The 25,126-nt window shown below is 42.0% G+C and overlaps 1 protein-coding gene across 7 annotated transcripts in view; it reads left to right on the forward strand.

Annotated features, from left to right (window-relative positions):
• Nucleotides 1-7,086: 7,086 nt before the first annotated feature.
• ppp1r9a (protein phosphatase 1, regulatory subunit 9A) overlaps nt 7,087-25,126 on the forward strand; it is a 354,624-nt gene continuing 336,584 nt past the window's right edge. For all 7 annotated transcript variants that reach the window (XM_041184446.1, XM_041184448.1, XM_041184451.1 and 4 more), the window contains exon 1: nt 7,087-8,855. In XM_041184446.1, the coding sequence (XP_041040380.1) occupies nt 7,428-8,855 (1,428 nt within the window). In that variant the 5' untranslated portion in view covers nt 7,087-7,427. The remainder of the gene's footprint in view (nt 8,856-25,126) is intronic.

Here is a 25,126-nt window from a genome sequence, read left to right on the forward strand (position 1 = left end):
ATGTGTGTACTTGTTCTTTATGTCTGCAAAGAACAGGGCCCTGTGTATTAATATATGTATCTTTCAGTGTATTAATGCAGACACTTGCTCACCAAACAGCTGCATACCTGTCCTTTGTCCTCCATCTTATAAATCAGTATTTGCATTGGTGGTTGTAGGGGTCGTTTTTATTAGTTTACTTCAGGGCAAGGGCTTCCATTGTTTTGTTCTGGCTGACTCATCCAATTGAATTATTATACCATTTGTATTGTCAGTTCTGAACTTTCCTGACAATATCTCCTCTCCAAAGTTGTTGTTATCCCAGACCAGCATTGAGTGTGCATTGGGCTTGACATTGGGTGGGATGTACTGCTCAACTCATCGAATCTGAAGCTCAGCCAGTGCCTTGTCATGCTCCAACACCCGAGAGTTTGAAGAGCAGTTCCTTAAACCATTTAGAATCTCAATTAGCTGTGCCTAGTCAGTCGTGCATCTGACAGACATTACAAGTGACAAATGTTTGACATAAGCCTCTTTCCATTCAACCTCAGGCATAAGGAAATAATCTTGTAGCTGTTCATATCAGCCACTGTGAATGTCATCTGGAAACTCACTTGTTATTCCCATTGTCAATGCAAGGAAATTGAACAGCTCATTAGGTACCTAGAGTTACGTCTTTGGCAGTTGGTGGCTATCTAAGTGGAGTAATGACATCAGGCTTCTTCTGAATTATGTGCCTCAGTGCCAGTGCAGTATGCTATAAGGGTCGGCAATCAGAGTTTGAATGTGATACCGGAACTGTGGCTCCAGGATCCATATTGGATGTGTGTCTATATCGCTCTTGCTTACGCTTGCTTCGGAAGGCAAGTTTCTGACTGCTTCCTCAAGAACTTCATCTGTTGCAATATCTTCAACAAAGATTGCTCTCATTGCTGTGAAATTGCCTGAAAATTTTAAGAAGGGATGAGATCCCATTCTTCATTTGAGAATATAGCTCTTATATGAGAAAGCTTTGATACCCTCCTTCTCCAAGATGCATTCTTAAACAAACTTTAGTTTTGCCATTCTAAGAACCTTACCATTCTTTACAATTCTTCCCTCTGTAGCCATATTGCAGAAATGCTGATATCCTGTCTGGTTAAGATTGTTTTCCGCAGAATCTTCTTGCTATTTTTTGGTAAGAAACCTGGTTTAACTCTGATAATGTTCTAGTGATATCTTGCTTCAAGAGTGACAAGATCTTGTCCACAGATATGTAACAGGGTTATATCATCTTTGAGAGTCTCAGTTGCAAGGAGTGGTGTCGTATTGTACCAGCGTCTCTTTTCATATCTACCAGCTCGGTCTCTCCATGGTGTTCTTGTCTTTCTTGCAGAGAAGACTCTGTACTGGGAGAGGATGGGAAGTCCTTGCAGGTATGCCCTTGGTGTCTGTCACTTTGAAGCCATCAAACCTTGGTGGTGGCTTTGCTTCTCTCTACTCTGGTTCAGCAGCTGCACAAAAATTAAAAGACAAGAGGAGAAAAAAAAATCAAAAAAATAGAGTGTAAAAAGGAATGGGGAGACAAATCTATAGAAAGAGAGAGAAAGAATAAATAAATATGATGGACATGATTAATGGTTTTCCCAAAATCTGATTCTTAAATTTTATGAACGATTTGAACAAAATGAGCATGAGAACTATCAAATGATGTCACTAACTTCACACAGAAATAAGTATATGGGGCTAAAGCAGACCCATGGAATGGATAAGTTAGTTGGCATGACAGTTCAGAGTAATATGAATGTAAACATGTATAAATTAACATAATTCCATATGAAACACTGTAAAATCACATGCACTCACACTCATAGTTAGGAATTTCTCTTTCTAGCTTCTCTTTGGCTCGGTCAATCTTGCATTAATCAGTGAAACACATATTATGACCGATGATATCCAATCGCACTTGCAATTAATTTGAGTCTTTCTGGAGCAATAACCAACTTCAAATCTAAACTTTTGATGGCATTTTCATCAATCCTGGCCTTTCTTGTTCCAGTAAATTTACACTGATGAACATGAGCAAGGAATTTTATTCAGCTACGGTCTAAAAAGGGAATTATATTCCCTTTGGCTCCTGCAACAATGGGCTGAATTTTGCCGTCAGCGAGCAGGGGGCAGACCCTGCTCACCAACACACAAAATGACCTGGGATGACGTCGGGGGGAACACCCGACGTCATCCCACCCCATTTAAATCTTCAGGAAGGCGGGCCCGCAGCGAAATCAGCTGTGGGCCCACCGACCTGTCAATGGCGAATTGAGGCCATTGACAGGATCATTAAAATAATTAAGGGACCTACCTGTCCAACCTAAATGTTGGTGGGCAGGCCAGGAGCCCCAGCGGGGAATAGAAAAAATATGAAACCTCATCCTCCGGCAGGATGAGGTTTCATGTAGGGTTTAAAAAAGTTTAATAAAGTTTTAGTGAAATTTATTAACGTCCCATCTCGTGTGACATTGTCACCTGAGGGGGACATGTTAAGGAGTTTTTAATTTATTTTTATTGTTTGTATAACTTTCAGCAATCTCCCTATGGCAGCACTTAGCCTCAGGGAGATGTACGCTCTTTCGTGCACATGTGCGAAAGAGCGCACTCTCGAATTTGGGGTATTCCCCTCCGCCTGCACAGGAAGCGCATAGTGCTTCCCACCGGGTGTCTTGCTGGGCGGGCCTTAATTGGCCTGCCCACTTAAAATTGCAGCTGGGCCCGCTTCTCCAGCGGGGATCAGCTCCCCACACGCCGGAGATTGGGTCGGACCCGCCCGCCCAGTAGGCAGAAAATTCTGCCCAATGTGTATACAGCAAGCCATTGTTTTGGTGCAATAGAAACAGAAAATGCTGGACCTGGAACATTAACTTTGTTTCTCTCTCCATAGATGCTGCCAAACCTGCTGAGTATTTCCAGCAGTTTCTATTTTTATTTCAGATTTTCAGCATCCGCATTATTTTGCTTTTCAATTGTTTTCTAGTACAGGGGTCGTGATTGGCTGATTTTGCAAAACTGACAAACACATCAGTCGGTGATTGGTAATATAAAGAACTCACAATTATGTCATTCCTCTGAATATTAATACAATTTCTGCATATTTTCTACAAAATGCTCACTTTCTGAAGATGGGAACATTCATTTTTGTGATGTGGTCTCTTAACTAACAAAAGTGTGAATTTAAATTCTAAGCAGGGGACCATGGAAATGAAATTTTTTTGAGTTTCAGTTCACGGTCTAAATGAGGTATTTGGAATGTTGTCTGACTCAAGCAAACAAAAGGAATGTGCCATGGCCAGTAGGTATGGTCAGTACCATCACGAAAGTTACAGTCAAATGTTACAGATGCTGCAGTGCATCTTGTTTATGGTGCATATTGCTGCCACTGTGCGCCAGTGGTCAGGGAGTGGATGCTTAATATAGTAGTATGGGTGCCAACCAAGCAGGCTGCTTTGCTCTGGTTGGTGTTGACCTTCTTGAGTGTTGTTTGATCTGCACTCATCCAGGCAAGTGGAGAGTATTCCATCACACTCCTGATTTGTATCTTGTAGATGGTGGACAGTCCTTGGGGGGTCAGGAGGTGAGTTAATAGCCACAGAATTTGTAGCCTTTAATGTATCCTTGTGGCCACAGTATTTTTCTGGCTGTTCCATTTAGGTTTCTGGTCAATGGTAAGATGCGGATGGTGGGGTTTCAGCAATGGTAATGCCTTTGATTGTCAAGGGGAAATAGTTAGATTCTCTTCTGTTAGAGAGGGCTATTGCTTGGCACTTGCCTGGTGCAAATGTTACTTGCCACTTACTTGGCCTCCAGTAACCACAACCACCTTCCTTTGTGCTTGGTATGACTTTAACCATTCTCTCCTATTCCTTATATACTTGCTGCCTCTTGATAATATCATCTGCAGATGAGATCAATTTCCACATGTACACTGACAACATCCAGCTCTACTCTTTTAATCCCTCCCTGCCATTATTGATGAGCTAGAAATTCCTGCAGGTAAATTTTGGGAAAATTGAAGTCATTGTTTTTGACCTCCACCACAAACTCTGTACGTTCACCATTGACTCTATCCACCTTCCCAGCCACTGAGTCAAGCTAAGTCTCCACACAAACATTCTATTCTCTCCTGGTGGAACTTCAATCCTCCACTTTCCACTTCCACAAATCTCTGCTGCCTGTATCCAACCTTGCACCAAAACTATTTGTCCATCACCTGTCCTTGCTAACCTCCGTTGGTTCCTGATCTCCTAACACCTCAAGTTTAACATTCTCATCCTCATCTTTAAATCCTTCCAAGGTCTGCCAACATTCCTCCAGTATTAAATCCCTTCCTCTTTATTCCTTTGACTCCAGCCTCTTGTGCTTCCCACTCACCTGATCTTTGCCCCATCACTAGTAGTTGCACCTTAGCTGACTAGGCTCTACTCTCTGGAACTCTCTCCTTAAGCCCCGCCACACTACCCTTTTTCTTTAGTATGATCCCTAAAGATTTTGAGCCAGCTTTTGCTCAGCCCTCATAGTATTTGCTTTTTTGGGCTCAGCATCCATTTTTTTCCAGATACCTTTGTGAAATACCTTGGGATGTTTTTCTATGTTAACACCATTACATAAATACCATTCATGTTTTTCTTGTTCCTGTTACATCCCTAGTGTATCCTTTTCACTTCCTTTCTCTGTCCTCAGGATTATTTTCTCCATCACCTAGTTTCATGTCCAGGTTTAGCCACAAGATATCCCAAATATGTTGTCTACCTCCATCCTTTATCATTGCTATCTATAAATCATGGATTAACTCAACAAAATAATCTAGAATCACATATACTGCTGTGATTAAATTGACATTGAACAGCTGGTACAACTCCTATCAATGCAATATTTCAAACATTACTCTTTAGGTTATCTATCGTTAGAAACAATTGCGAACAGATAAAATAAATGACAGCATTTTGCTTTGTGTTATCTAAACTCAGAAACTTTTTTCAAGTTAATTTTATTCATATGCTCTGACCTTTGTTATTTTGTTCCCTTGTAGGATGTCCTTGCAACATATTTCATCCCTAGCAATAAGGATTAAAAAGTGAGCTACTGACAGATTTATGTCAAAGCTGTCATGAAACCAACCACTAGAGTCCTTAAGATAAAAATAAAATACTGCAGATACTAGAAATCTGAAATAAAAACAGAAAATGCTGGAAAAACTCAGCAGGCCTGACAACATCTGTGGAGAGAGAAACAGAGTTAATGTTTCAAATTTGTATGACTCTTCTTCAGAGCTCTTTTTTTCTATTTTTATTGTATTAAAGTCTTTAAAATGTGAGCACTCAGTCTAAGCCAATCTATAAAAGAGGAGACTGAAAGATTTCAGTGAGACCTGAATTGTATGTAGTTGATGTTGCCACAGGGTACCACAAATAGATAGCTATTAATCATCCTTCATAAGCGCAGAATATTACTAGACGAAGACAAGTTTTTAAAAAATGAGCAGCATTCCTGCTGATTGTTTTTACCTGCAATTGTATTTGGACAAGCTTACGAAATTATGTTTGCTTCACAAGCAGTACGGTGAATATCTCATTATTGCGTTTATTCACTCTTTATGGCCCGAAGATAGTGATATGAGGTGAAATATCTCAAATTATAAATGTATTAAACCGATTGTAATTTTACTTTAAGTCATTGCATCTGAGTCAGAGGGCTGTGGATTTGAAGTACCAGTCCAAAGACTGTCGCACATTATCTTGGCCGACCCTTCAGTGCAGTACCGAGAAAGTGCAGCGCTCATCAAGATATGCCTTTTGGATGAAGTGTAAGGCCCTGTTTCCTTCTCAGGTGCAGAGGAGGTGTCCTGGACCAAATGATAAATTTCTTAAGCAATGCCTTGAAAGCGAAGTATTTGATGACTAATCTCATTGCTATATATGGGATCTTGCTGTCTGCAACATGTTATTGAGCCTCGCTATATACTAATAGCAACGACGCTTCAGAAGTACGGTATTGGTTGTGGAGTATTTGCCATATCCCAAGGATGTGAAAGTTACCATACAAATACAATTTTTTGATTCTATTAAAATATCTTTGGAGGAGAAACAATACGTTGTTTTTCTGCTTAAAATACAATTATAGCATGAATTTGGTTAAATAAAATTAAACATACCATGGAAATACAAAATTGCCACAACAAAAGAAAAACATTATACATGAATTGGGATTGTAAATAAATGAAAATCTAAGTGTTTTACCATTACTATACTCGAAGCTTTGAAATCAAAAGCCTCGGCATATTTCATATAATTTGTTTTCATGAATAATACGAAAAAGTAAAACATTTTTCATGTTTAATTTTTATTTACTATTTTGATAGAAGCAATAGCATATTTGGTGCACAATCCGTTGATCTATTTCTGAAAATATACAACTCCGTTGCTTATAATCCAAGTCACTTTTTCGTATCATCTGCTCCTGACGTTATACGAGGGCGTTTATGTGGAGAAAAACACAAGTGCAGACTTTATGGGTTGAATGGCCAGTTTCTGTACTGAAACACGGTGATTCTGAAACAAACAGAAAATGCTGGCAAAACTCAGCAGGTCTGGCAACATCTGTGGAGAGATAAACAGAGTTAACGTTTCGAGTCCGTATGACCCTTCTTCAGAGCTGAATGTTGGCAGCTCTCATGGGGAAAAGCAACTCTACAATAATTGTACAAAGAAAAACAAAACAAAAAAAACTGCAATTGTTGTAAATCTGAAACAAAACCGGAAAATGCTGGATCAGATAGTCAGCATCTGTTAAGGTCTTGATGAGGAGGGGGTCCATACCCGAAACATAACTGCACTCGCCACAGATGTTGACCACCAATTAACTGCAGCATTTATTTCAATGATGGGTTGCAGCTTACAGTCACGTTGTGTGCTGACAATGTATTGAATTGCCCAGTGGCGAGCTGTACTCTACTTGGGCTATCGTGCACCCTCACTGATGATAGATAGCTCTGTCCTCGCGGTCTCCACTGCCCTGACGCGCGGGGACGCGATGACGTAGCGGCGCGCGGAGCCCAGCCGTTTTGTTTCAGGGGGAGCGCGAGAGGTTGTGGTATTAACGGCTGCGTCCGCGCGCTGGCGGAGAGGGAGGGAGTGAGCGAGCGATTGAGTGAACGAACGAGCAAGCACGAGAAACTGCCGCGGCTCGGAGTCCGGGGCCGAAAGTCGCCTCGACTTCCTCACCGTCATGTTCGCGGGCAGCTACTGCTGCGTTTTGGGTTCATGGGCACCTGTCCTGCTGCGCCTCCGGGCTTCTCCTCCTCCCGGCGTGACAGCGGCCGTGTGAGAGCCCAAGTGGAGCATTTATTTGGAGGAAGCCGTTGTGGGGGAGACCGTTTTTCAGCCATTCTCATCATCGGCTGCTGCTGACGGTAAAACATGATGAAGACAGAGGCTTCAGGAGAGAGATCGACCCTCCGCAGCGCCTCGCCGCACCGCAATGCTTACCGGACCGAGTTCCAGGCTCTCAAAAGCACCTTCAATAAAGGCGCCGGCAGCGCGGGGGTGGCGGCGGCCGCCACAGGAGGAGATGGAAAGGCGAGGGAAGGCTGCGAGAACCCGCTGCAGCAGCAGCAGCAAACCCGGGGAAGGAAGTACGGCTCCAATGTCAACCGAATCAAGAACATGCTGTTTATGCAGATGGGCATGGGACCCGGCGAGGACAACGAGGCTTCTGCCCGCACCAAAGGCGGCCGAGGGGCTTCCTCGTCCCCGCACCGGAGAGTCCGAGCCCGGGATGTGGCCGAGGTTACGGGCGGCCCCCGGGTCAAGCTGGCCGATCGGACCAGTCGCATCGACAGCAGCCGGGACGGGCCATCGACCTACTCTAAATTTTCGGAAACCCGTAAGCTGTTCGAGCAGAGCAGCCGCGAGTCGGCGGCCCTTTCCCATCAGAGCTCCCCAAAAAGGGAGAGGAAGGGCTCCCAGGATCAGCTGCTGGATGGGCTGCAGGGGATCGATGGGCCCCGCTCCAATCGAGGTAGCACCGAGTCTTTGGACAGCAGCAGCCCCAGGACGGAGTCCGTCTCTCCCACCGTTAGCCAGCTCAGCGCCGTCTTCGAAAACACCGAGCAGCAAAACCTGGCAACGGGCGAAAGCGGGCTCCTTGGCTCGTCTAAAATAACTGAAAGGCTCAACGAGGAGCAACAGCCGGATTCTAAAACATCCGCTATCCAAGGTCAATATGGGATTTATTTTGTAAACCAAGATGCTGTGGGTTTACCCAGGACACGTGAAAAGCAGCAAAACATGGCCAGCCATGCGACATTTCCATCGGAGACCGTAAAAACAGACGCTTTTTTGAAGCAGAGCAGTGCTGTGGATGTAAGGCAGGTTAGACCTGGGGTCGATGAAGGTCTAGACCATCATGATAACTTGGGGAGTCACACAAATATTGGTATGGACGTGAAGCAGTCCAGTGTTGCCTCAGACGTATTAAAAAACAGTACTGTCGCAGCTGGAAGAGCTTCGGGTAAACGAGGTTCAACAGCAAGTGAAAATTCCTCGGAGGAAAGTACAACTGAACATTCTGGGACTCCAGCCATAAGTCGATCAGCTGACAAAACTGACGGGAAGGAATATCCCGAAACAGAATCTAAAGTTCAAAATGTGGAGCCTGAGGGCTGCAGTGTGGAATCAGGAGATGATGCTGTTTGGGAGCACACTTATGAGGACTCAGAGGAGCAAGTGGATAGCGATGAAAATAATTATGAACCAATTGTGGAATGTACAGAAGTAACAGGGTTGTCCGATGAAGATAATATTCCAACCAAGAGGAAAGTTAAGTTCAGCACTGCTCCCATAAAAGTAAGTTAATCATTAATGTATTACAATGGCCGAGCATGTTATGGCACCTTAAATAAACCTGTAATGACAAAGTGCGTAAGTTTTAGAAATACAGTTGACGTACAGTATCTTAAAAACTGTGGAATAACTAATTTTATCTACAATGACTTTTTAACCAGACGTGTGGTGTTATTTTTGGCTTAAAAAAACTGAATTGAATTAGGTTTATGTACAGATGCCGTCAGAGCTGATGTAAAGACACCGTTGGATTATTTTCAATGCAGTTATTGAGTATTGAAGCGAATGGTTGTTTTTCAATTAATATGATGTCCGTTTCGCAGCGACAGAAGTGACAGACAGTCAGGTCAAGACGGAAATCATGTTACATTTATGTTGTAGAATGTTTTAAATGGCAAATCACAAGATCCTAACATGGATTGGAAATACAGACCCCTCCCTTCGGGATATGATTTACTTGTTGGTTGTGCCTTTGAAAACATTTCCTGAAGTATATTGAATGCACCCGCTTGATGCATGGCTAAAACATAATTTTCTTACTTGCAAATAATATATGGATGCGTTTTTTATTTTTCCCCGCAAACACGAGTGGATAATTCCTCTCAGGAAAAGTAACATTCAGGGTTCGCTGCTTGAGCCGCTCAGCCCATACAGTCCCGAGTGCGTAGCATAGCAACTGCACTTGCTGCTACGGAAGCAAACGGAAACATCAGTGTTGACAATAAATTTAAAGCCACTGTAATTACTGTTCATAAAATGAGAATTCTGGCAGTGCGACCGGAAACGAGCCAAAAAGGAACTCCCAGACGCGCAGAGGATAAAACAAGCTTAAACTGACCACTATCTTCAACCTCAAGTAACATCTGCGTGAATTAACAAATATGTCTAAAATCTGGTCTAGCCCTAAACGTTTACCTGCACTAAATTGCTAATTGTATACTTAGCTCTAAAAATATGAAATTTAAAAAATTAGTGTCAGCTTCTCACATTGCACCCAATAACTTGCATTTATATGACTCCTGTAGCTGATAAATTACAGACCAAAATAGAAGCAAAAAATGGAAAAGGAAATACTTTAATTTCTGTTATATCTTTCATAGAAACATAGAAAAATAGAAGCAGGAGTAGGTCATTTGGCCCATCCAACCTGCTCCGCCATTCAATATGATCATGGCTGATCCTCTATCTCAACGCCATATTCCTGCTCTCTCCCATATCCCTTGATGCCTTTAGAGTCTTTCACGACCACAGGGTGTTCAAATGCTTTATAGCCAATTAAGTACTTTGAAGTGTCGTCACTATGTGAACGTAGGAATCGTGGCAGCCAATTTACACACAGCAAGCTCCCACAAGCAGCAGTTTGATAATGAGTGGATAACCTGTTCCTTCGTGATGCTGTTGAGGCATAAATATTGGCTAGGACACCAGTTTAATTATCCTACTCTTCTTCAAAATAGTTGCATGGGATCTTTTTCATCCATATGAGAGGGTGGGGTGGTAGTAGGGGGAACTCAGTTTAACATCTTACCTGAAAGACGGCATCCCCAACAGTGAAGCTGTTCCTCAATAATACACTGGAGTGTCAGCTTTGGTTTTTGTGCCCAGGTCTTGGAGTGGGCTTGAACCCGCAACCTTGTGATTCAGAGGTGAGAGGGTTTCCCATACAGGCAGTATGTTGAACACAATGAAAGGCTTGTATTTATATGGTGCCCAAAGGGCTTTACAGTGAAGGACTTTGAACCTGCAATTGCTGTTGTAATATTGGAAATGCAGCAGCCAGTTTGCACACAGCAAGCACCCACAAACAGTTATGTGATGAAGCAAGATAATGAAAAGAGCAGACAAATGCTTGGTCAAAGAGGTGGGTTTCAAGGAGGGCCTTAAAAATGGATACAGAGAGAGGTAAGGAGAGGTTTAGAGGGTCATAGGGAGGGAACTTCGGAATGTTGAGCCTAGACAATTGAAGGCACAGTCTCAAATGGTTGGACAAAATGAAGGGAGAAATGCAAAAGGCCTGAGTCCATGGAATGGTGAGTTGCAGTGTGGATGTAGGGCTGGAGATTGTTGTAGAGATAGGGAAGAGCAAGACCATGACAAGATTTTAATATGAAATTGACAGTCTTAGATTGGAGACATTGGTGGATTGTGAGTCAATATAAGTTAATAAGGGCTGGGATGACAGGTCAGCTGGACTTGGTTCAGTATAGGATATGTGAAACAGAATTTTGCATGAGCTGCCTTGTTGGATGAGGTTTGGGATACTCTAGTATGGAGGTGACAAGGCATGATTGAGGGGTTCAGTGAAGGAAGGGCTGAGACAAGAGTGAAGGCGAACAATGCTATAGAGATGGAAATAGGTAGTCTTTGTGATAGCAATATTGAGTCAGAAACTCAGCTGAGGGTTGAATAGGATGTCAAAATAACAAACAGCCTGGTTCAGCCTAAGGCACTGGCTGGGGAGGGCAGGAGTGGTGGTGGAATCAGAAATGAATGTATTGAGTTTTGGCTGAAGCCGAAGGGTGATGACTTCAATCTTGCCAATATTTAACTAGAAGAAACTGTAGCTTATCTGTGATTCTGAAGTAGATTGACAACAGAGAGTGGAGAGGTAGAGCTGAATTTTGTCAGTGTACATGTACAGGTTCAACCTGTATGATTTTGTTGCCGTAGTGAGGAAATGAGGGAGACTAAAATTGGATCCTTGGGGGCTTCCTGAGCTAACAGTGTGGAGTTGCAAATGGAAGCCATTTCAGAAATGGTCTGGCTTTGATAGGGTAGCTAAGAGTTGAACAACGTTAAAGCAATCCTTCTGAATGGGATAACAGGAAAAATTTTGGACAAAGTTGGTTTGATCCACTATGTCAAAGACTGCAAGGAGATTCAGTAGGGTGTGGAGGGATGATGCATTATCGAATTACATACAGTTTATTTATTTTTATTCATTTATAGGATGTGGGCTTCGCTGGCTGGGCCAGCATTTATTGCCCATCCCTAGTTACCCTTGAGAAGGTGGTGGTGAGCTGACTTCTTGAACCGCTGCAGTCCATGTGGGTACACCCACGGTGTTGTTAGGAAGACAGTTCCAGGATTTTGACTCAACGATACTGAAGGAATGGCAATATATTTCCAAGTCAGGATGGTGAGTGACTTGGAGGGGAACTTCTAGGTGGTGGTGTTCCTATCTATCTGCCGCCCTTGTCCTTCTAGATGGTAGTGGTTGTGGGTTTGGAAGGTGCTGTCGAAGAAACCTTGGTGAATTCCTGTAGTGCATCTTGTAGATGGTAAACACTGTTGCTACTGTGTGTGGCTGGTGGAGGGAGTGAGTGTCAAGCTTCTTTAGTGTTGTGGGAGTGGCAAGCGGGGAGTATTCCTTCACTCTCCTGACTTGTGCCTTGTAGATGGTGGACAGGCTTTGGGGATTCAGGAGGTAAGTTGTTTGTCGCAGGATTCCTAGCCTCTGACCTGCTCTTGTAGCCACAGTATTTATATGGCTAGCCCAGTTCAGTTTCTTGTCAATGGTGACCTCCAGGATGTTGATAGTGGGGGACTCAGTAATGGTAATCCCATCGAACGTCAAGGGGTAATGGTTAGATTCTCCCTTGTTGGAGATGGTCATTGCCTGGCACTTGTGTGGTGTGAAAGTTACTTGCCACTTGTCGGCCCAAGGCTGGATATTGTCCAGGCCTTGCTGCGTTTGGACATGGACTGCTCCGGTATTTGAGGAGTCATGTATTGTGCAATCATCAGCGAACATCCCCACTTCTGACCTTATGATGGAAGGAAGATCGTTGATGAAACAGCTGAAGATGGTGGGTCGAGAACTGCCTTAAGGAACTCCTGCTGTGATGTCCTGGAGTTGAAGGGGCTGGCCTCCAACAACCGCAACTATCTTCCTTTGTGCTAGGTATGACTCCAGCCAGTGAAGAATTTTCCTCTTGATTCCCATTGACTCCAGTTTTGTTAGGGCTTCTTGATACCACACTCTATCAAAGCGGCCTTGATGTCAAGGGCACTTGCTCTCGCCTGACCTCGGGAGCTCATCTCTTTTGTCCACATTTGAACCAAGGCTGAAATTAGGTCAGGAGCTGAGTGACCCTGGCGGAACTCAGACTATGCGTCAGTAGCAAGTTATTGCTAAGCAAGTGCCGCTTGATAGCTCTGTTGATGACCCCTTCCATTACTTTACTGAGGATGGAGAGTACACTGATGGGGTGGTAATTGGCTGGGTTGGATTTGTCCTGCTTTTTGTGTACAGGACATACCTGGGCAATTTTCCACATAGCTGGGTAGATGGCAGTGCTATAGTTGTACTGGAACAGCTTGGCTGGGGCGTGGCAAGATCTGGAGCTCAAGTCTTCAGTACTCTTGCTGAAATATTGTCAGGCCTCATAGCCTTTGCAGTATCCAGTGCCTTCAGCTGTTTCTTGCTATCACATGGAGTGAATCGAATTGGCTGAAGACTGGCATCTGTGATGCTGGGGACCTCCATAGCAGGCTGAGATGGATCATCCGCTTGGCACTTCTGGCTGAAGGTTGTTCCAAATGCTTCAGCCTCATCTTTTGCACTGATGTGCTGGCTCCTCCATCATTGAGATTGGGCATATTTGTGGAGCCTCCTCCTCTAGTGAGTTGTTTAATTGTCCACCATCATTCACGGCTGGATCTAACAGGACTGCAGAGCTTAGATCTGATCCATTGATTGTGGGATTGCTTTGCTCTGTCTATCACTTGCTACTTATGCTATTTGGCATGCAAGTAGTCCTGTGTTATAGCTTTATTAGGTTGACATCTCATTTTTAGATATGTCTGGTGCTGTTCCTGGCATGCCCCCTTGCACTCTTCATTGAATTAGGGTTGACCCCTTGGCCTGATGGTAATAGTAGAGTGGGGGATATGCCTTGCCACGAGGTTACAGATTGTGTTTGAGTACAATTCTGCTGCTGCTTATGACCCACAGCACTTCATGGATGCCCAGTCTTGAGTTGCTAGATCTAAATTTTGTGATATTGGTATTGTTTTGGGGGTGGTAGTGTGGGCACGCAAATCTCATTGGAGGGATTCAGGTGGGGTGTCAAGAGAGCTGTGCACAAACCTGAGAGGCAGCAGCACGTTTAAGCATATTGCAGAGGAAAAGGTAGCTGGATTTGGGATGGCAGTGAACAGAGAGTTTAAAGGATTTTTTGAGGAGAGTGTGGAGTGTGGCAATGATGGTTTTAAAATGGAGAGGAATTGTGGATTTTTGAAAATATCAGCCAACATGGAGGGTGGTCAGAAGTTTAATGGGATTGAGGTTTGAAGGAGCAGGAAGTGTATCCAATGGATAATGAGCTTAGACTTGGCAAAAAGCTAGAGAGGAATGGGTGGGTGAGGTTGGGCTAGGGCAAGGTGAGAATTAGGAGGATATTTGGTTTGGTGGACAATGGTAAGGGGGAAGCATCATCCATGGCCATCCCTAGATCTGAGGATGATGTCTTCTCAGATGATTCTTGACTCGCAGATCTTTGAGTATATGGGGCAAAATGTCCTTCAAGATTGTGGGATTCTGGAGTGCAGGATTTGCTTCCTTTTCTTTCCTTCTCTGCCATTGCACTGCCTCATCATTGACATTGGGACTCAACGTGTGAAGCAGCTTGATGGACAAGTTGTCACTATTCTGAATGGTTGGCAGTAAGATCCTCCCAGTCATTAATGTCAATGCTGCCAGGCTTCAAGGAGAATTTCAGAGTGTCTTTTAAGTGTTTTCTTTATCCTGGAACATTGGCCATCTGAGAGTTAAGAAAACATGGCAGGGAAGATGTACACTGTGTCCAGTCCATCAAAGTTGATTTTGCAGGAGTTTTTCCTGAATGTTTGTCGAGCTAGCTTCAGCTGGTTTGTTCAACTGTGCTCTGGAGGATGCAGCAGAGGCATTGCTGATGGAATTTCTCTAGCACTCTTATGTGTCACTGATGCACAGTCCATGTCTCATTGCAGTACAAGAGTGTGGTGACGATAACTGCTTTGTACACTGACTTTTGTTGACTTGTGAAAGACTTTGTCAAACACTTGCTGCTGTGGTTTGTAGAAGGCAGAGCTGGGGCAGCTGATCTGGTATTGGATCTCCTCGTCAAAGGGGCCTTTTGAGAGAGGTGGCTACCAAGGTATAGGAAGTGCTCAACATATTCCAGAATCTCTTGTTCAACATATATTAAGATGGAATATTTAGCTGACCAGGTGTAGGTTATGAGTTTTGTTTTAGCAACATTTATGGACAGGCTGAGTTTCTTGTATGCAGAATTGAAGAGATTGAGAGTGGTTTACACATCTGGAGCAGAGTGGGCAATGACACTGCAGTTATCCGCAAACTGTGGATCACTCATATATCTGGTCAGTTTAGTTTTGGTATGGAAGTGACGGGGGTTCAGGAGTTTTCCATCTAGATGGTATTTAATACTGACACCAGAGGGCAGTTGATCTTTGATTAGGTGAATAGCCACTGTCAGGTAGATTGTAAATAGTGTTGGGATTATCGTGCCCTATCAAGCCTTCTTGACCTCAGTCTGGATTTTGAAGGCACCTGTTTCAGATCTTCTGCTCTAGACAGATGTAGTCATATCATCAGAGGCAATTGCAGGATTGTGATGAAGTTTTTTGGACGTCCAAATCTTTGGAGCACAATCCACACAGCCTCGTGATTTTCTGAGTCAAATTATTTAATCAGTTCAATGAATGCAATGAAGAATTCCTGGTGGTGTTCTCAACATTTTTTTGATCTTTCTGGCAAAAAGATCATGTCGGAACTTCCTAGAGTGAGTTACTGTAGCAACTGCATCTGCAATTGTATCACATTCCTGGTGCTAGGTTCCATCTGATTGGCAATTTCACTGCAGAAGGGGGAAGCAACAGACACCTGAATAGATGGTCTCTATCCTACCAACAAATAAGTCCACAAACTTCCTATGCTTTTATATCTTCATTTTAGTAATAGAAACAAAATCTTTTCCACCTGTTTTCTATTGGAATAGTAACAAAGGCCACCAATTAATAGTTTCCATAGAAATATGAATGTAGTGAATTCTCAACACAGTGATTCGCATCCTATGATTCAATATAATAGAGTTTTCACTATTCAGTAGCTGTAAATCAGTGAGGATAACATCCAGAATTAACATATCCTTTTTAAAGCAACTCTATGCAACTTGTGGCCAATGGCAATGAACCAAATTCAGTCCGTAATCTTAATATTTTACCTTGTGGTTCCTTTGGGAGTTTGTCCTCAAGGAAGACTTGGTTGAGTGTTTTGAACATCCCTGTCCCAGAGAAGTAGAAAGCTGTTTCTTATTTGGTTATATATTGCCACATCACTATTGTATAGATGGGCCAGTGAGGAAGCAGTCTATTCACCCAGGGAATTTAAGATGTATGAAACAGGATAACATCATGAGTCAGCAGGTGCAGTAAGGGCTTGAAAAAAGCAGTGCCCATAATGTGGTGCAACAAACCAGACAGAAGGTGAGGTTGCAGAAGGTCAGGGCATATGTGAAGAAGCACAAAGGGGATGGGATGGTAGGAGCAGCATGTTGATTTTTAATATATGTTGGACACAGCTTCTTTGTTTATAGTAGGCGTAGATTTTTATCGGCTTACTTAATGGTTATGCTATATGGGTCTGGTTCCATGTTACAAAAAAGTGGAAGCAGGGTATAAATTTATAAGCTTAGATTCTTTGGTAATGAAGCTGGGGGATGGTGGTGGGGATGGAGAGCATGATCTCCCCTGTTGCATGGAGTGTATTGCACACCAGTTGAGGCAACTTGCAAGCTTCTTTCACAACGTAGCAAGATACTTCTTGTTGATGAGAATTTCATTAGGATTGCTGGTCAAATACTTCCCAAACACATACTTCAATCCTCTGTGCTTGTTGATGTGAGGTTGCTCTGACATTATGATCTGTTAGGCATCTGTGGAGATGTTCCATAATCAACTATGGGCTATTTATCTCAGCAAGTTTATCTGCTACAGGGCTTCCATATCGGCTACAGGGCTTTCAAATCTGCCTGTGTTTGAATTCCAGTGGAACCTGCATTAGTCTACAATTTTATATTCACAGGTATGATTTGAAGGCTGTTACCATCACTTGATACCTGGTAACGTTCTGTCCCTAGGATGCCAACAACAACAGTAGCTGATAGTGGAAATAGATGATCTTTGATTAGGAGAATTCTTAGAACCATTTCGAATAGAATAAGTCATTTGGCCCATCATGTCTTTGCTGACTCTTTTCTAGAGCAGCCCAAAATTAATCTTGCTATCCTATTCTTCCCCCATGGTCTCCTTTGCTTCAGATATTTATTCCAGTTTTGTTTAAAAGATGCAGGGATGGGTGGAAGTTCAACTCTAGTGACCTAAGGCATTTTTGTACGTATGAAGCATTATCCATTTCACATCATGATAATTAAGAAATGCCAGATTTTGTTAGAAAAGCATGTTCGAAATGTTTTCGCAAGGAGACCAGACTCCGCTGTATCTGATGTCATATTTACATTTATTAAGAGCAATTTAAAGTGCAGCAGTACTGGAGTGTGTAGGAATGGCTGAAGTGCTGTGCTTGTGGGTGTACGCCAAGGCCTGGAGTGTTCTGATTAGCTAAGGCAGGTGTTACATATGCTGATACTGCTTGTTGAGTGCAGTGTGAAAAAATGTATTGCCATGCATCTAATCAATGTTAGAAACTCTACCGGGTGTTTTCTATGAAGCAGTTCTTTTGGTGCCTTCATTCTTTGCACAGTTCTTGGAAACTTTGTATGCTATGGGAAAGTCTGGTTTCTCTGCGAAGTTTTACAATGATGACAATTTTCAGTCCTATCTGGTGAGGCTTTATTTTGATTCTTTTTTTATTGTACAGCAAATTTTATTTACTGAACATTTCTGAGCTATTATTTGGATGCAATATATTAGTATCATGTATTCTCTCTTTCTTGTGGAACCTCTTGGATCTTTTTACTGCATACAAATTTAGCTTTCTGAAGTTAATCATTTTATGTTAAATGATTAAACGTGGAAATGAAGCATAGATATTGTCTTTGGGAAATAGCAGTATGTTGCCTGTAGATTCAAAATGTTTCCAAATTCTGTGAATCTTGTGGACTACACCAATTGGAATTGCTTCCCATAGAAGTTTCTTGTAGTAATACTGGATTTACTTTTCATAACCAGCATATTTCGACATGAGTTGGGTTTCCAGAATTAATCCTTATCTCTCAGCTGTTGTACCTTTTCCAGATATCTTTACCACTTCAAGCAGTTTTGTGACCACTTGGCACATGTCTAGATCTCTGTAGAATAAGTAGTTGCTTAAATTGTTTACCCCAGTGCTTGGTTTATGAGATAACACCTATATCTGCTGGATCTATGTTATAACTGGACAGAGGTTACATAATCCTGTCAAACAGATGCATAGGATGGACTGCAGTGAAGAGACATCACCTGAAGATGGGCACAAGTCTCAAGTTTTCTGGTCCCAGCTTGAGAAAAATGGAATTACTGGTAGCACAGTGATGTACAATACTTTTATGCTGTCAATTTCAGCACACATTTGAGCCTGTACTGAATTTGCCTAGGAATCAAGCTCTTTTGGAGCTGAAATGGTAACTGTTTAAGGGACTACTTTCTCCTGCTACAACTTCATAACCCCCTCTGCTCCTGGATCACCCAAAGGGATAGACACTAAAACCTATGGTGAATATTTGCATTCAGTGCCTGCATTAATAAAAAATACCCATGTTTAAATTCTTAGTTGGTTTCATTTATTATCTGCTGAATAGGTTCTGAATTGTTAAAAAGGCATTGATTAATTTCGCTGGGGAGTTTTCAGGCAACCGCATTTTGAGTAGAGCAGCCTGATCTGATAGAGAGTGCCATGGTAGCTGATAAACTCATGTGGTTTCTGATTTTGTGTATTTAGAGCATATAATTTTAAAATTTATTGGAAAATTAAGAGTGGTAGATGTAATTGGTGACGAGTGTGCCACTTTATATAGAATTTCACAAGTTGAATCTGGAATCCTGTTTACTCAAAAGAGCAGTGCACTTAATTTTGAGAGTGGATACTCATAATTAGAAACTGTTGTTCTGTGCATTATTTTCCTTATTGACCACAGTGGAAGCTATAGATATATATTTTTTATAAAATCATTATATATCTTTGGAATACTTCAAATGTTACACTTCTATTATAGGCAATTGTTCTTATGTCTCAATAGGAAAACTTTGTTTGCATAATAAATTATCATACATTATTGTATTCTCAACTATGAAGAAAGATGGCTTAAATTGCTGAGGGAAAGCTTGTAAACTGGTCCGCTTCTGAAGATTTTTGTATTATAAATGGAGCAAGGAAAGATTTCTTAGTGAAAATATACAATATTTGTGCTAAAGGTCATCATTTTTAATGGTGCCAAAGATTATGTGGTATTTTAATAAATGTGTTTGCCTTATTTATCTCACTGTTCTTTGGAATAAAATGATTATTCTTTAGGAACTTCTGTAAGCCTTGTTTTAAAACTAAGAGTTCATTCATGCATTCAGATCTATCTTTTTCAAGAACTCGCTGCAATTACTGTAGTAGGTTGCTTAAAAAGTAACAGTGAAAATATGTTGAATGCATAAGCATGCAAAAGTTACTCTGTGGCAGCGTATGATTTCTTAAGATAAGTTACATATGATCACCGTAGAATGCCTTTATATATTTTAACTATATTTAAATTCTTAGGGTAGTGAATGGCTTTGTGTTTATCATGACCCATTATTGTCTGTAAATTCAATTATCTCCATCTGAGAAAATATTTTGTAAAGGGAGAGTTTTGGAATTCCTTGATTGAAAGAGTTAAAATTTGATGCCATTTTGTACAAAAATTGTAACTGTTTCCACAGATTAGAATCAGGTGAACTGAACTCACTGCAGTATATGGTAATTTGAAAGCTTGGTCTGTGACAATATTTCAAAGCACAAAGCTTTGCCAGGAGTTTATTTGGCTTTTGCGGTATTCTGTAAAGAACTTCTGCACATCCCATCAGCTGCATTTGTCATTAAATTGGATCTTGTTTGTTGTTTACAGCTTGTTTTGCTGCAGGTTTCAATTTAGTTAGCCAATATTAGCTTGTCTCAGTAGGCAGTGGTTGAGCGAAGAATTTTCCTAGGCAAGTGGCGATGGGACCTGGTGTGTGTGTGGGTGGGTAAAGTCCCCGAAATTGATCAGGATCAGACGTCATCCTGCCCTCTTCCAACTTTCCCCAGGGAGGGTTCCAAGTCCAGTGGGAAAGTAATTGGGGCAATTAATAAGGCAATTAAGAGCCTTTTTAACCCTGGATGCCTTCTTTCCCAACAGTGCATACACTCCATGCTGTGTCTGCGCCTTGCCAGGGTCACAGAGGTGAATGCACATGGGAAGAGCTTCAGTGAAACTGACAAGCTGGAAAGGCTTTGATAAGTTTTACTGAAGAGCTCCAGACATGGCCAGGTGAGAGACTGCTGTTGAAAGCAACCTTTTGCTCAGAGTGCAATCATTGCCTTGACAGGTGATTTCCAACTTTTTGGAAAATACTCATATTCAGATGCACTTCTCTGTTGCCAGCCTTCAACACAGCATTGCAGCTTATGCGGCTGCAACTTGTACCTCTACTGAGGGGCAAGAGCAGAAGCCACACCACTGCCAACAGCTCCAGCAGCAGCACCAGCTGTCTTCTCCTCAGCCGCATGTCCCTCCACAGGTCAGAGGCAATGGACATTGAGACGCTGCTGGAGGAGGCGAGACCCCAAACCCAGGGTCTGCAGGCAGTGGATCCGTTCTTTGTGTCTGAACCTCAGTGCTTTAGGGCTGCCAGCTGACTCGAGCTGTCACAGCTGGTTGCTGTTGGCACCTGTAGCCGACTGGAACAGGAAGTTTTCTGATTGACGTCAACTCTATCCCTAATCAACACCAGCAAAAAAGTTAATTAGTCAGTCATCTCATTTCATTTGCACTTCAAGATAATTTTATGTAAATGTTTTAAAATGTTTCTGATACTCAATTAGGTGCTGTCTAATTGACTGTACTTTCATTCTTTCAATTTCCTGTACTAATGTTCAACCAAGCCCAAAAACTTATTTGGGACATGGGTTGCATGGGGAGGCAAGAAGAATGGTGAGAGAGATTGGAGAGTGCTTGGTCCAACAAACTGGTGACCCACTCTCTAGAATTCATTCATGCAAATTAAAAAGTAATTTGACATTTCTCAATTCACTGATTCATTCCCTCATATGCCTTATAGACATTTTGGTAGTTACTGCTGAAATAAGGATCTAGGGCAGTGGGGTTGGGCGTGGCCGTGTGTTAGCTTTCCCATTCTTCTTTAATGAGTAAAGCATGTTCTACATAGTGTGTCAAAATGTTAAATGCCATAACTTTTCTCCCCAGCTCCTGCTAATGGTTGTTGTTGAATTTTGCAGCAGCCAGTAATCTTAGTTTAGACTGGATTTCTCTCATGTTGTTCATGACTTGGAACTCATTTTAATTCTAAAGCTTCTTTTTGTTATTACTTTTGATTGAACCAGTGCATCACGGGGAGGCGGTGGCGTAATGGTATTCTCACTGAACTGGAAATCCAAAGACCCAGGGTAATGCTGCAGGAACCTGGGTTCGAATCCCACCACAGCAGATGATGGAATCTGAATTCATTAAATATCTGGAATTAGAAGTCTAGTGATGATCATGAAACTATTGTCGATTGTCATAAAAACCCATCTGGTTCACTAATGTCCTTTAGAGAAGGAAATCTGCTGTCCTCACCTGGTCTGGCCTACTCCAGACCCACAGCAATGTGGTTGACTCATTTAAAAAAAAAAATGCACTCTGAATAAGGACAATTAGGGATGGGCAATAAATGCTGACCTAGCCAGCGACGCCCATGATCCCACAAATGAATAATTTTTTAAAAAGCTACTTTTCATAGAATCATAGAAATTTATGGCACAGAAGGAGACCATTGGCCCATTGTGTCTGTGCTGGCAAAAACAGAGCCATCTGGCTGAATCTCACCTTCCCGCTCTTGATTCGTAGCCCTGTAGGTTACATTTCACAAGTGCATATCCATTGTTTTTAAATATGATGAGGGCTTCTGCCTCTACACCCTTTTCACGCAGTGCGTTCCTGATTCCCACCACCCAAAGGGTGAAAAAATTTCTCCTCAACTCCTCCCCTTTAATCCTTCTACCAGCTTGTCCTCATGGCTAATACTTTCCAGTCCTGGCAACATTTTGGTAACTTTCCTCTGTGCTGTCTCTTGTGCGATCACATCCTCCCTGTAATGTGATGAGCAGAATTGTATGTAGTACTCTAAGCTGTGACTTAACTAGTGTTTTATACTGTTCTAGTATAATCTACCTGCTCTTATATTTTATGCCTTGTCTAATAAAGGGAAGTATCCTATTTATCTTCTTAACCATCTTATTTACCAGTCCTGCTACCTTCAGGGGCCTGTGGACATGCACTCCAAGATCCCTCTGCTCCTCTACGCTTCTCAGTATCCTATCTTTTATTATGTATTTCCTTGCCTTGTTTGTGCCCCCAAATGCATTATCTCTCACTTCTCTGGATTGAATTCCATTTGCCATTTTTCTGCCTACCTGGCCTTGATATCTTCCTGCTATCTGCAGCTTTCTTCCTTGCCATCAGCTATATGACCGATTTTTGTATCATCTGCAAATTTCTTAATCATGCTCCCTATATTTAAGTATAAATCATTGATGTATGCCATGAAAAGCAAGGGACCTAGCACTAAGTCCATCTAGAAATAGACAAGAACACCTGTCCAACATTATTGTTTGCTTCCTGTCACTGAGCCAATTTTGGTTCCAACTTGCCATTTTCCCTTCGATCTCATGGGATTTTACTTTTCTGATCAGCCTGAGATGTGGGTCCTTGTGAAAGTCCTTGCTGAATTCTAAGTAGACGACAACAAATGTGCTATCTTCATTGACTCGCCTTGTTATCTCAAAAAATCCAACCAAATTAATCAGATGTGACCTTCCCTTAACAAACCCATGCTTAATCTGTGCCTTTCGAAATCACAAATAATATTATCCCTCTAATTTTTTTCCAAAAATTAGCCCACCACAGACATTATCCCTTTCTCTGTTTTTTAGCGGTACAATATTATAAGCCCTTCAATCCTCAGGCACCATGCCTGTAGCCAGAGATGATTGAAAAATAGTCAAGGCCTCTGTTGGTTTCTCCCTTGCTTCTCTCAATAGCCTGGGATACATTTCGCCTAAACCTGGCAATTTATCCACTATTGAAGATACTGAACTCCTTAACATTTGCTCTCTTGCTATGTTTATCCTGTCCAATTTCACTGTCGTCCTCCCTAACCACAGTGTCTCCATCGCCGCATCATTTGTGAAGATAGATGCAGAGTACTATAAACCGTGGTACATAACTTGACATGGCATATAAGTTGACTCAATTTTTTCGGCCCCAAAAATCATGTTTTTGCATATATTCGATGTCCTCCGCCCCCATCCCCCTTTTCAACTGTGGCATGCTATACTCACATTAGTGGTCAGTCTCAACTTTTCATCCCACAAATGCATGTTCTACTTACTGGTACACTATAATTGGATGCAAGGGATCAAGAAAGGCAATATAGGCTGTGCTGTGAACATGTGTGGGAGTTTAAGACAAGCCCATCTGTGCGGATGCCAAAGACATTTAAAAATGGTGACCACTTACACCCATGCCAGCAGTTCACTTTTATACTCGGTGTAGAAGTCGACCCCCATTTCTGGAGGGATTTTTCGAGGCTTCAAAGGTCAACCTATATGCTAACATCTACGATGTACTTGAAGAACCACGAAAGTTACCTTTTTAGTCTCTGTTAGGCCCTACCTTTTCCTTAGTTATAATCTGGCTTTTTATGCATTTGTAAAACATGTTTTGGTTTTTCTTGATTTTACTTCCCAGTATTTTTTCATGCCCTCCCTTTACTTACCTTTTTCATCTTTTCACTTAGTGCAGAAAGCATACAAGGAGTATAGGATTAAGCTTTCGATATCTGACATAAGCTTTCCTTTTTTTGCCTTTTCCTACCCTACGTGCCTCTTGACATCCATAGGGCTCTCGATTTAGGACTCTCATCATTTTTTGTATGATATTTGTCCTGAAAACTCTTACCATCTCATCCTTGAATGTCTCCCATTGTTCTGTCACAGATTTATCTTCAAGCAGTTGTTTCCAGCCTATTTTCATCTTGGTAAAATTGACCTTCCTACAATCACAAATTTCACTCCGGGTTTATCCTTGTCCTTTGCTAAACCTAACTAAATTATTACCACTTTTAGGAAATAGAGATAGTTTAGGTAATTTGTATTTGTGGCTGTTAGGAATAAGCTGTAGCTTTTAGCTTTAGGTTTAATGTATGTTTTTCTATTTGTGGGTTAAAAGGTGAAACCTGGGTCTAATTTCTTTTTAGAGCAGAGACAGCCAGTCTAAAACAAAAACAAAAATAAAAATATCTGGAAAAACTCAGCAGGTCTGACAGCATCTGCGGAGAGGAACACAGTTAACTTTTCGTGTCCGTATGACTCTTCAACAGAACTAAGGAAAAATAGAAGAGAGGTGAAATATAAGCGGGTTTAAGGGGGGATGGGACAAGTAGAGCTGGATAGAGGGCCAGTGATAGGTGGAGATAGCCAGAAGATGTCAAAGACAAAAGGACAAAGAGCTGTTGAAGGTGGTGATATTATCTAAGGAATGTGCTAATAGGTGACATTAAGGGTAGAAAGCACGACGAGCAAGGTACAGATAGGCCTAGTAGTGATGGGGTGGGGGGAAGGGATTGAAAGCTTTGTTTGTGCACCTGCATTCTAATGAGATTTTACGATTCTTGAAAGGAGGTAAAGCAAACACAAAGTAGAAAAAACTGCTGTTGCCTAGCAACAGAAGGCCCCACAGAGACAGAAAAGTAGTTTCAGTTTAGTTTGAGTGCAGTTGGTCAAGGTTGAAAGGAGTTGCCAGCAGAAGCAGCATAAGAGAGGGACAGATAGCAAATTCCAAAATAACATTAGAAACAGTGGCCAGCAGAAGCAAGGTAGGAGAGGGAACTGCAAGGAACACTTTGGTAGGAAGAATAGAGGCATAGACTATTTTCTAAATGGAGAGAGAATTCAGAAATCTGGAGTGCAAAGGGACTTGGGAGTCCTAGTCCAGGGTTCTCTTAAGGTTAACTTGCAGCTTGAGTCGGTAGTTAGGAAGGCAAAT

The sequence above is a fragment of the Carcharodon carcharias genome, chromosome 3 (assembly GCF_017639515.1).
Source record: "Carcharodon carcharias isolate sCarCar2 chromosome 3, sCarCar2.pri, whole genome shotgun sequence".
Lineage (NCBI taxonomy): Eukaryota > Metazoa > Chordata > Chondrichthyes > Lamniformes > Lamnidae > Carcharodon > Carcharodon carcharias.